Here is a 13,534-nt window from a genome sequence, read left to right as displayed (position 1 = left end):
TTAGTTACCAGCAAATTTCTCTCAATTCTCACTTCTCCTTTCTTATGTAGATCCAGGCTCAGAAGCATCCTGGGATTAATTTTTAATGATAATTAGCCTAAGGAAAAGTTAAGGAGGTAGCATTTGTAAACTTACTTCCTAATTCTCATCAAAGTCACTTTGATTTTGTTGGTATAAATTCTCAATCCCCATTAATAAACCAAACATATACAAAGCTAAGAAGGAAAATCTGCAGAAAATTATACTTCATGTGATGTGCTTCACCTGAGAATTTTTCACGTGTGACTAAAAGAGTTTTTTTCTTAAACAGCCATTTAGAATTTGAGCAGTTTGAAGGCTCTTTCTCCTTATGTGTGCTTGCAACACTCAGAATCTCTCATAACAAATGTGTTGCTCTTTATTATACTTTGATTCAAATTTTAAATTTAGGTTATGTATCCGCCCTATTTATAAGCTAAAATGATCATATGCCTGAATAATACTACCCAATTTAAAATTGTATTTTACATTTTAATTTTTTTACTTAGAAACAAAGACTTGAAAGATTACGAAGCTTGGCTTGGGATTCATGATGTCCACGGAAGAGGAGATGAGAAACGCAAACAGGTTCTAAATGTGTCCCAGCTGGTATATGGGCCTGAAGGGTCAGATCTGGTATTACTGAAGCTTGCTAGGTTAGTTGCTTGAGAAGGTTTTGTATTTTTAACCGACACTGGAATTATTGAAGCTTTTTCTTTAGCCATGTGGCTATTCTCTCTCTTTCACGTAAATTTACTATAAAAGCATATGTCACATGTCATATGTGTTTGTGTGTGTGTGTGTGTGTGTGTGTGTGTACAAAGAGACAAAGACATCTTAAAAATTCTCAAAATTAATAAATGAAGTTTGACCAAGTCTGAATAACCTGCTCTAAAACCAAAGCTTAGGGAGTAATCATTTGGTAACTTTAATAGGTAAAATAATATTTAAAAAATACAGCGACCACTTAGCAAGTAAATGATTCATTTCTCTGCTACCTACCCCCACCTCTACTACCTACAATGGATTAGACATTCCCTTTTTCTCTTTTAAGAAATAAGACTGTTTATTCTCTCTTAATCTCATATTACAAATTAACACCAAATTTCAATGTGTTAATTTTGTGTTGATTCAATCAAGGGTATTTATCATTATATTTTCCATTTTCAGGCCTGCTGTCCTGGATGATTTTGTTAGTACAATTGATTTACCTAATTATGGATGCACCATTCCTGAAAAAACCACTTGCAGTGTTTATGGCTGGGGTTATACTGGATGTAAGCTATTTTTAAAAGATAAGGCAATATCATATGTTTTTATGTAAAACAATTCTATTTGTTTCCTTTTTCTCACCTTACCTTGTGCTCATTAACTGTGCATTTTTTACACCATTCTAGCAATCAACTCTGATGGTCTATTACGAGTAGCTCATCTCTATATTATGGGGAATGAGAAATGCAGCCAATACCATCAAGGGAAGGTGACTCTGAACGAGTCTGAAATATGTGCAGGTGCCGAAAATATTGTGTCAGGACCATGTGAGGTAAAAGGGTTTTTTTTGTTTGTTTTTGTTTTTGTTTTTTTAAGTAAACAGTATGTAATAAATGTCATAGTTTCTCATGTTTGTTTTTTGTTTCTTTTTTGTCTCTTTGGTATCTTGGTCCATTTTTCTCAAATAAAAACCCCTGTATACCAGTTTGTTCTAAGAGACAGAAATTGGGAAAAATAACCTTTCATTATTGTTCTACACTTACTTTAAACAGTAAGAAAATCCATGTTTCATTGTCAGCAAGCTATGATGACATTTGTCTCTCAAAACAAAAAACAAATACAATAAAATAATGCAGCCAGAACTCTAATGGACAGCTGTTCAAATTAAAAGTATTCAATACACAGTTTGATACAGTAGTTTGCATTTTTCTAATGTTTTTCTAAAGTTATCTGATCTTCTCAAATTCTCCCTAAATGAACCCCATTAGTAATTTTGTTAGCAGATACAGGCCTGGTTTTAAATTTTTAAATGTGTTTTTGGTTAAGCCATTGTGCGCGCGCGCGTGTGTGTGTGTGTGTGTGTGTGTGTAAACAAATTCTATTTTCAAAAACCAAAAGGTCAAAGTTTGTGGTTTCAAGAGCTTGGACATTTTCATTTGTTAGGCAACTGTTCTTTCAACTTGGCAGTTTTCCTATCCCTATTTTACATAGACAAGCTGTTAAACCATTATTTTACATGTATTTTTTTTTAGATTTTGTTTTTAATTTATTTTTATGCACATTTTGTACTTTAAAATTATTTCTGAAACTGAGAATATTTTTTTATATTTTATTAAAAAATTTAATTCCAGGGTGGTTAACATGCAGTGTTCATTAGTTTTGGGTGTACAATATAGTGATTCAACAATTCTATACGTTACTCAGTGCTCATCATTATAAGGGTATTTAATTCTTTACACCAATTCCACCCACTCCCCCACCCACCTCCCCTCTGATAACCACAGTGTGTTCTCTGTAGTTAACGTTCTGTTTTTGGTTTGCCTGTTTTTCTTTGTTTTGTTTCTTAAATTCCACACATGAGTGAAATCACATGGTATTTATCTTTCTCTTACTAACTTATTTCACTTAGCATTATACTGTCTAGATTCATCCATGTTGCTGCAAATGGCACTTATTTCATTCTTTTTTATGACTGAGTAATATTCCTGTGTGTTTGTATGCACGTGTGTATATATGTATATGTGTATACATATGTATATATACATATATATGTATATGTGTGTATATATGTGTATATGTATATGTATATATATAGATATATATATCACATCTTTATCCATTCATCTGTTTATGGGCCCTTAATACCGCTTCCATAATTCAGCTATTATAAATAATGATGCAATAAATGTAGGGCTGCACATACCTTTTTTAGTTAGTGTTTCAATATTTCTTGGGTAAATATCCAGTAGTAGAATTACTGGATCATACAGTAGTGCTATTTTTAATTTTTTGAGAAACCTCCATACTGTCTTCCACTGTGGCTGCACTAGTTTGCATTCACCACCAACAGTGTTAGAGGGTTCCTTGTTCTTCCACATCCTGGCCAACACTTGTTATTTCTATTGTTTTTTATTTTAGCCATTCTGGCAGGTGATGTCTCATTATGGTTTTGATTTGCATTTCATTTCCCTATTGACGAGTGAAGTTAAGCATCTTTTCATGTATCTGTTGGCCATCTGTATATTCTGGAGAAATGTCTGTTCGCATCTTCTGCCCATTTTTCAATTGGATTACTCGGTTTTGGGGTGTTGATTTTGTATAAATTCTTTCTATATTTTGGATACTAACTTCATCAGATAAGTCATTTGCAAATATCTTCTCCCATTCATTAGGTAGTCTGTTAGTTTTGTTGACTGCTTCCTTTGCTGTGCAGAAGCTTTTTATTTTGATGACTGATGTAGTCCCGGTAATTTATTTTTGCTTTTATTTCCCTTGCCACAGGATACACATATCTAGAAAAATGTTGCTATAGATGATTTTAGAGAAATTACTTCTTGTGCTCTCTTCTAGGATTTTTGTGGTTTCAGGTCTCACATTTATTTCTTAGTCCATTTTGGATTTATTTTTGTGTATGGTGAAAGAAAGTGTTCCAGTTTTATTCTTTTGCATGTAGCTGTCCAGTTCTCCCAACCCATCTGTTGAAGAGATTGTCTTTTTCCTATTGCACATTCTTTCCTCCTCTGTTGCAGATTAATTGACCATATAATGTTGGGTTTATTTCTGGGATCTCTGTTCTGTTACATTGATCTATGAGTCTATCTTTTGTCAGTACCATACTATTTTGATTACAACAGCTTTGTAGTATATCTTGAAATCTAGGATTGTGATACCTCCAGTTTTGTTCTTCTATTTCAAGATTACATTGGTTATTCATGGTCTTTTCTAGATTGTTTTTTCTACTTCTCTGAAAAATGCTGTTGGTGTATTGATAGGGATTGCATTAAATCTGTAGATTTCTCTGTATAGTATGGACATTTTAACAATATTTGCTCTCCCAGTCTATAAACATGAAATATCCTTCCATTTCTTTGTGTCATTGATAATTTCTTTCATCAGTGCTATAGTTTACAAAGAAAAGGCCTTTCACCACCTTTGTTAAGTTTATACTTAACAAAGTATACTTTATTTCATTACTTTTGGTGCAATTGTAAATGGGATTGTTTTCTCAATTTCTTTTTTCCTGCTACTTCATTATTAGTGTATGGAAATGCAACAGATTTCTATACATTGATTTTGTATTCTGTGGCCTTACTGAATTTATTTATCAATTCTAGTAGGTTTTTGGTGGAGTCTTTAGGGTTTTCTATATAGCGTATCATGTCATCTGCAAATAGTGAAAGTTCGACTTCTTCCTTGACAATTTGGATGCCTTTTATTTCTTTTTGTTGTCTGATTTCTGTGACTAGGATTTCCAACAGTATGTTAAATAACAGTGGTGAAAGTGGACATCCCTGTCTTCTTCCTGATAATAGAGGAAAATCTCTCAATTTTTCCATATTGGTGATGAAATTAGCTGTGGGTTTTTCATAGATGGCCTTTATTATGTTGAGGTATGTTCCCTCTAAACTTACTTTGCTGAGGGTTTTTATCATGAATGGATGTTGTACTTTGTCAAATGCTTTTTCTGCATCTATTGAAATGATCTTATGGTTTTTATCCTTTCTCCTGCTCATGTCATGTATTACATTGTTTGATTTGCAAATATTGAACCACCTTGTATCCCAGGAATGAATCTCACTTGGTCATGGTGAATGGTTTTTTAAATCATTAATTGTTGTATTTGGTTTGCTAATATTTTGTTGAGGACTTCTGCATCTATGTTCATCAGAGATATCGGCCTGTAGTTCTCTTTTTTGCAGTGTCTTCATCAGCTTTTTTTTTTTTTTAATTTTTTTTAATGTTTATTTATTTTGGGGACAGAGAGAGACAGAGCATGAACGGGGGAGGGGCAGAGAGAGAGGGAGACACAGAATCGGAAGCAGGCTCCAGGCTCTGAGCCATCAGCCCAGAGCCTGACATGGGGCTCGAACTCACAGACCGCGAGATCGTGACCCGAGCTGAAGTCGGACGCTTAACCGACTGAGCCACCCAGGCGCCCCTTCATCTGCTTTTGCTATCAGGGTAATGCTATCTTCGTAGAATGAATTTGGAAGCTTCCCTTCCTCTTCTATTTTTTTGGAATGGTTTGAGAATAGGTATTAACTCTTCTTTAAATGTTTATGTAGAATTCACCTGTGAAGATGTCTGGTCCTGGACTTTTGTTTGTTGGGAGTGTTTTTTTTAATTACTGATTTAATTTCACTGCTTGTAGTTATTATGTTCAAATTTTCTATTTCTTCCTGATTCAGTTTTGGGAGGTTATACATTACTAGGAATTTATTCTAGGTTGTCCAATTTGTTGGCATGTAATTTTTCATAACATTCTCTTATAATCCTTTGTGTTTCTGTAGTATCTGTTTCTATTTCTCCTCTTTCATTTCTGATTTTATTTAAGCTCTTTCTCTGCGATGAGTCTAAAGGTTTATTAATTTTGTTGATCTTTAAAAAAAAACCAGATCCTAGTTTCATTGATCTGTTCTTTTTTTTTTTTTTTTTTTAGTTTCTATTTTGTTTATTTCTGCTCTAATATTTAATATTTCCTTCCTTTTGCTGGGTTTGGGTTTTGTTTGTTTTTCTTTTTCTAGCTCTTTTCTTAGGTTTATGGGTAGGTTGCTTATTTGAGATTTTTCTTTTTTCTTGAGGTAGGCTTGTATTGTGATAAATTACCCCTCTAGAACAGTTTTTGCTGCCTTCCAAAGACTTTGGATTGTTGTGTTTTCATTTTTATTTGTCTACATGTATTTTTTTTATTTACTCTTTGATTTCTTAGTTGATACATTCATTGTTTTAGTAGCACGTTATTTAACCTACATGTATTTGCGATCTTTTCAGATTTTTTCTTGTGGTTGATTTCTAGTTTTATAACATTGTGGTTGGAAAGATGCATGATACAACTTCAATCTCTTTGAATTTGTTGATACTTGTTGCCTTATATGTGATCTATTTTGGACAATGTGCAGTGCAAGTGAAAAGAATGTGTATTCTGCTGTTTTAGGATGGAATGTTCTGAATGTATCTGTTAAATCCTTCTGGCCAATGTGTCATACAAAGCCACTCTTTCATTGTTGATTTTCTGTTTGGATGATCTACCCATTGATGTAAGTGGGGTCTTAAAGTTCCCTACTATCATTGTATTACTATCAATTATTCCCTTCCTGTTTGTTATTAGTTGCTTTATGCATTAGGGGGCCTCCATGTTGGGTGCATACATATTTACAATTGTATATCTTCTTGTTGAATTGTTCCCTTTATGATTATATAGTGTCCTTCTTTGTCTCTTGTTACAGTCTTTGTTTCAAAGTCTATTTTGTCTGATATAAATATTGCTAACCCAGCTTTTTTTTTTTACTTCTATTTGCATGATAAATGCTTTTCTATCCCTACACTTCCAATCTACATAGGTCTTTAGGTCTGAATGAGTCTCTTGTAGGCAATATATACATGGGTCTTGCTTTTTATCCATTATGTCTTGTTTTTTAATATTTTAAAATTTTATTTATGTATTTTGAGAGAGATCAAGACAGTGCAAATTGGGGAGGGGCATAGAGAGAGGGAGAGAGAGAATCCCAGGAATACGCCACACAGCAGTGTACATAGCACAGATCATGAACACAGATATCACAAAACTGTGATGTCATGACCGGAGCCAAAACTAAGAGTCAGGAGCTTAACCCCCTAAGCCACCCAGGTGCCCCACCACCCTGTGTCCTTTGACTGGCATGTTTATGTATTTTGAATATAAGAGACATAGTCTCCAAGCCTAGGAGCTATGGAGTTGTGGAATACTATATGCGGTAAGGCATGGGATAAGTTCAATCAATAATGAAGTATCTTTTGACATGTAGGAAAATACTCTAAATATGGAGCATAAATATGTATTGACATACATGTGTTATATATATTGCTCTAATATTATGTTCCTGAAAAGAAAATATTTACTAAGTTGAAGAGTTTTAAAAACTGCTTTAAAATGATATTGTCAGAAATAGATTATGTGTTTATAACCACTTTCAAATTTGGTGTTTTTCCAGTAAATCAGTATTACTGTGTCCATTATTATAATAGAAATCCTACTAGGAGAAAGATTTATTTGTTTATTTGTTTGTTTGTTTGTTTACTTATTTACTTACACTAAGTAAACACAAAGTTTTGAGCTCAATCCAATCTTCACGACCATTTAAGAAGCTATGCACTTGTCCCACCCTACTGCCATTACTCAAAATGTTTCGCAACTGCTTATCAGGAACAGCTTGTAATCTGACTTATCATCTATATATTCTAAGATTCCTAACTTTATCACTGAATTGAATTATTCATTACACTATCATATATGTATTTTATCCATATTTTAAACAATTTTTTAAATGTTTATTTATTTTTGGTAGACAGAGAGAGAGAGTGCAAGCAGGGGAGGGGCAGAGAGAGAGGGAGACACAGAATCTGAAGCAGGCTCCAGGCTCCAAGCTGTCAGCACAGAGCTCGATGCAGGGCTCGAACCTACAAAGCACAGGATCATGACCTGGGCCAAAGTCAGACACTTAACCAACTGAGCCAACCAGGCGCCCCTATTTTTTATCCATATTGACAAGAAAATTTTAAATTGATTCTGCCATGTCTCAAAAATGTATTTATCCTCTAGAATGTTTTTTTAATATGACTTATATTTAAAACAAGGTAATATAATCCCTGAAGCCACTGAAATCTAAACAGTTGAAGAAAATCTCCCAAATGTTTGTATAATAGCAATGGAATCACATTTAGTGAAAGTCTTCCAAAGTGAATTGCTTTGAAGAGTTTGTATCAGTAATCAATGGTAAAACTTCAGATTTATTAAGTCATGTGGCATAGCTTATATGAAATCTCTTAGACTAACATATTTCCCTTGCTGTTTTATCACCAGCTTCACCCCTACCTTGATTTCCCCCATCATATAATGCTGATAGCTCTCTTTCTTACACCTGTATTTTCAAAACTAAATTTGCAGTAGTCTAGTTTTATCTCAGCACATCACTGTTATGGGAAATTTTAGATAGTCCTAAACACTCTTCTTCACACAAGAGGTGCCAAAAGCCAGTCACTGCAGTCTTAGGAGGCTACATGGTACATGTAAATGATGCAGCACATTTGTAATGATTATACATAATAACAAGCATAAATATATACATTTTTATAAAGACATAACACAAAAAACAATCTATCAATCTATTCATCTTTCTTCTATCATCTGATGATAAAACAGGGTAAGCACCTATGCTTTAATATAATAGGCATTTGCACAAAAAGAAGAAAAGAAAGAGAGAAAGGTCATGAAATCACAGGCTACCTTCCATGAAGGGGAGTATGAAATATAAAAAAAATATATAAATTTAATTACCAACACCAACAGGAAATACAGGAGTATTCTTTCTTTATGCCAAGAAAACTAATTTCTGAACAGTAAATAAAATTATTTTATCAATTACAATTTATATTTAACTTGTTAAAATAATTCTGGGGACAAGACAGAAGGAAGAAAAACAAAAAGCTTTAGAAATAAAAGAAGATTTAATGCAATTTAATCATATGCATTAATCATAACCTGTATGATTACAGGTGTGGTACAAAAGTACTTGGATTTTTCTACATTTTCTAAATTTTCTATGTTAAACATATTCTGAATATCAGAAGAAAAGAAAAGTAAATATAAAGTCTACCTTCTAAGTAGCTATCAGTGGCTTTGTGTTAACTAGTCCGCATTCAACAAAGACAAAACCCACTTTAGAAGATGAGTGAAGGGGCACCTTAGGGGCTCAGTCGGTTAGCATCCAACCCTTGGTTTTGGCCTCTCACCTACTGTGCTGTCAGCACGGAGCAAGCTTGGGATTCTCCCTCTCTCACCCTCTCTCTCTCTGCCCCTCCCCTGCTTGCTCTCTCTCTTAAAATAAATAAACATAAAGAAAGATGAGTGAATATTTTGTATAAGACAAGTCATTCTTAAATGGATACTACACACAATAGAACACGATAGAGAACTTTTGTACTTCTCTCAGTTTTACGTGACTAATTCTGTAGAAATACAACCAAAGGTCTAGAACATCTATTTCCGTCTTCATAGCTGCAGTTATTCTTTTTGTGTAGATGTGTATATTTGAGATATCAATCTATATAGAAAATATTAATGAATTACTAATTTTTGTTTGTAAAATAATACTTTTTTGTTGTTATTGTTGCACGTCTTCTTCCTAGGGAGATTATGGTGGCCCACTTGTTTGTGAACAACATAAAATGAGAATGGTCCTTGGTGTCATTGTTCCTGGTCGTGGATGTGCCATTCCAAATCGTCCTGGCATTTTTGTCCGAGTAGCATATTATGCAAAATGGATACACAAAATTATATTAACATATAAGATACCACAGTCATAGCTGATGTAACTGTGTTTGAGGCTTGCATCAGTACGATTCCCTTTTAAAAGAAGATTTCGGAGAACATGGAATTAAAATGTCACTGAAAACAATCCTGAGACAACTACTTGAGTGTCATGTTTGTTAAGATGCTCATTAATATTTATGGGTGTTTTCTGTCGTTTCGTTTGTCAGTGTTATTTTGTAAATGTTGAAGTGAATTAAGGTACATGCAAGTGTAGTAACATATCTCCTGAAGATACTTGAATGGATTAAAAACTGCAAAGGTATAATTGCTGGATGATAAAAGATTTAATGGAAAAGTTCAATTACTCTCTTTACGCTGCTTTCCAAGATTAATTTCTTAATAATGAATAAACCATGAGTTAAACATTATTTTAACCTCACAAAGACAATTTATACCTGTGCCCTTAAACTGTAGCTCTATATTAAATTATATTACCTTTCATACGCAATACACTATATTTCATTCATTCCTCCTGTGTATCTTGTAATACTGGTACACATACTTTTTATGAAATCATGTACCCATATAATCCTACCTGGGTGCACATGTGCATGCACTAGAGTTCAAATCGTGGTATATCTAATGTAGCCTCTAAATATTTTGAGTGCTTACCTATATAGTTTGTCCTTAAGAGGAAACTATAAATGTCTAAAGACCAGTAGAAAATTTAAGGAAAGGTGCAAGACAGAAATGACCAGCTCATTCTCTAGAAATAATCTGCAGATAATTTCTACTGGTTGGCATTTAAGGTGTGGTCATGACCCACAAAGTTAAGTAATGCCTAATCTAGGTGTTTAAACATATTTATCATCCTAGTCATTGTGTAGTTTCTAATTCTTAAAAGGAAGAGGGTAATATGTGTATTAGTATTATTTCTTTCCTTCAAATTTAGGGACACTTATTTATGAAAGATATTTTTAGATCTACTTTCCTAAAATACTTTTTACTAGTTTTAGATAACTGTGTAATTGAAGCTTAAAAATGTTTCGGTCTTTAAAATGTATTTAAGTAGGTTAATTATAAGACTTGCTGGGTGATTGGCTTGTAGTTCGCCTTCTTTGAATTTTTAAAGATTATTTCAGAGGAAAAGTTCCATGTATCCCCAAAGATGTGTAAAGAGACTTCCATCAAACTATGCATTACAGTACATATTGAAGAAAAAAATCAGAATACATTTCTTAACCTGGAGCTCTTTTAGCCTAATAAAACTTTATTTAAGTAAAGGGGAAAAATGTAATAGGAAAGGAAATAAACTAGCTTGTCTAAACTCTGAATTCAGTTATATTTTTAAAGGAGAGTTAAATCTGCTGAATGAAAGATTTTGATCAAGGTATTCTAATTTTGTTTTATTTCATTTTACAACTTCGGCATCTTTCTAATGCCATGGGGAATATTCATTTGAATTTTGTATTCTGTCTGATAATACCAGATTATCATGTTTATTATTGTATTTGACATGATTAGCTAAAAAATCATGTATTTGTCAAGAAATGAGATCACAAGGACTAATAGGATAGGCTGTGAATTTTCACAAAACCATCCCGTACAAATTTTAAAATGATTATTTGAATGCTCCCAATCCGGTATCACCATATCTCTCATGTGTTTCTCTTGAATAATGTCAATTAAGGCCAGAGATCCTAATCATGCTCTAAAAGTTTCATAGGACACTGTTTAATCTTGAGTAAAATGCTCTTAAATTTACTTGAAAACTTAGTCCACAGAGTATAGGACAGCAAGTCGAGAAATGCCTATCCAAATTGTGCAATATATACATACACATACATGTATATATATATATATATATATATATATATATATATATATATTGTGTGTGTGTGTGTGTGTGTGTGTCTATTGCACAATTTGCATATATATGTATATATATATATATATATATATATATATATATGTACATATGGTCAGATATGTGCTGGTATCAAGAAACAGGGAAAGCAAAGAGACTTCCAAAAAGCTGTCAGTCCCCACCATCTTATTTGATTGTATTTTTCTTTCCTTATATGATATATCATTCTAATCCAAACACTAGGAATTTCAAAGGTATATTGTCCAAAAATTATTTTTCAGTTTTTTCTTGCTGAACTGGCAAAATTTTATTCAGTCATATATTAGCGATATTTGTAAAACATTTATGAAATTCTAATACTTTTAAAAACTCATATTTTAAAATATTTCTTTTACGACTTTTCTTCCAAATTTTCATGGAACGAGAGATAGGGATTCCCTAGATACAAGATGAAGCTAACTTTGTAGATATTTTGAATTCACTGTTTTCCATTTTCTTAAAGGGTGAAAACATACCACCCATGAAACATCAGACATGGTACACAAAGCAGTTATAGCTTTGGGAAGTTCCCTTTGTAACAGAGGGAGGTCAGCAGAACTGACAATAAAAGCAAGATGAACAAGATCCATGTTATTTTAGGTGGTAGGACAATGGATAATAATAATGTCATTTTTCTCTGGTAAAGATACTATTTCCTGGGCATTCTTTTCTTAATAAATGATAAAAAATGAAAAATCCAAGTTATCCAAAATCCATTGTATTTTGAGTAATGGACAAAGGGAGCTTTTAAATTAGAAGTTTTTAATGCTATTTTTGTTTGGGTTGTTTGAATAATGGTTATGTGCAGTTGTCACTGTGGACATTTTCTTATGTCTTCCAGGAATAGTAATGTAAAATTAAAATATTTGTCATAATGCCTCTGCCGTGCAGAAGGGGTGATAATCCTTTTGTATACTTCCTTAATTTTATTGTAAAATATGTAATAAGTTTTACCTATTTGCTGTGGGCAGGTCCCCAGTAAAATGGTTTATATTGAATCAATTTCTAGTATTAACAGGCTCTTGCTTGCTATCTGAGTGTTTCAAACTGTGGGAAATTTGAGACACTGGAAGGCAAGAAAAATAACAGTAATGGCATGTGATAGCAAAATTGTATTTCACTTATTCCTGTGAATATTTCTTGTTGGTACCAATGGTACTATACAAAGTGAATGTTATAGCCGCAACATTCTCTTGGGGGGTAAAAAAAAAAGCACTGTCAAGAATTGTTGTCAGACATTTTGTTGTTGTTGTTGTTGTTGTTTCTAAATATCTTCATTTCATTTTTTTTTAAGAAAAAAATACTGGTATTGCAATATAGAAATCATGAGGTAAGGAATTCTAATAAACTCTCTTGCTAAAAACTTTTAATTGATTAACTAAGGTTCCAAATATAACTACTTTCAATTATATTACATATTGATAGACAAACTCATTTGGAGAAAAGTCAATTTGAATAAAAAGACATAGTTGTGTGTCAATACCTCTCACAATAAAGTTCAAAAAGAAGTTAGCTTTTAATGTTCAACTGAGTTTTGTAGTAAGAATTTACTAATACAAGAAAAATGTTAACATTTTCTGGTCCCTATAAATCTTGACAGTGTAATTTTAAGTAGGTTCATTTCCATTTGCACAGAAAGTTTCTATCTTTAGGAAACTGAAAAGGGAATACTGTGGATGTTATAACTGTTTGTCTTGGTGTAAATAGGAAATTGATAAGCTGCCTATTGAGTGGTATGGCTGGATGCTTACCCAAAAGGGGACACTGTGGTTATGACTTGTATATAAAGTTCCTGTAGTTAATAAAGTTGCTATTTTTATAACCATGATTATATTATTATTCTTAATAATAATAAAATATTTTATCAAAATGCTTCCTTTCTCTTATTATAATTATACACATGGGCATGTTTGAATCTGTTCTAGGGCTTGGTGCAGAAAACAATGACCTCATTGACAGAAATTACATATACTTTGTTGTAAGAAATCCCAAAACTAAGACAAATAGGCATTAGTTTATTCCAAACTTGTATCCGTGGCATTATCAGTGGTTGTCAGTAAATCATTCATCTCTATGTATTTTGATTTCCTCCACTGTAACATGTAATTATT

General features: G+C 32.7%; 1 protein-coding gene across 3 annotated transcripts in view; it reads left to right on the top strand.

The window, feature by feature from the left end:
* HGF (hepatocyte growth factor) overlaps positions 1 to 13,296 on the top strand; it is an 80,694-nt gene extending 67,398 nt beyond the window's left edge. For all 3 annotated transcript variants that reach the window (XM_045494624.1, XM_045494623.1, XM_045494622.1), the window contains 4 exons: positions 528 to 674; positions 1,189 to 1,295; positions 1,416 to 1,561; positions 9,394 to 13,296. In XM_045494624.1, the coding sequence (XP_045350580.1) occupies positions 528 to 674; positions 1,189 to 1,295; positions 1,416 to 1,561; positions 9,394 to 9,570 (577 nt within the window). In that variant the 3' untranslated portion in view covers positions 9,571 to 13,296. The remainder of the gene's footprint in view (positions 1 to 527; positions 675 to 1,188; positions 1,296 to 1,415; positions 1,562 to 9,393) is intronic.
* The last annotated feature ends 238 nt before the right edge of the window (positions 13,297 to 13,534 follow it).

The sequence above is a fragment of the Leopardus geoffroyi genome, chromosome A2 (assembly GCF_018350155.1).
Source record: "Leopardus geoffroyi isolate Oge1 chromosome A2, O.geoffroyi_Oge1_pat1.0, whole genome shotgun sequence".
Lineage (NCBI taxonomy): Eukaryota > Metazoa > Chordata > Mammalia > Carnivora > Felidae > Leopardus > Leopardus geoffroyi.
The sequence above is the reverse complement of the archived record's forward strand: the minus strand, read 5'-3'. Positions and strand labels throughout refer to the sequence as shown.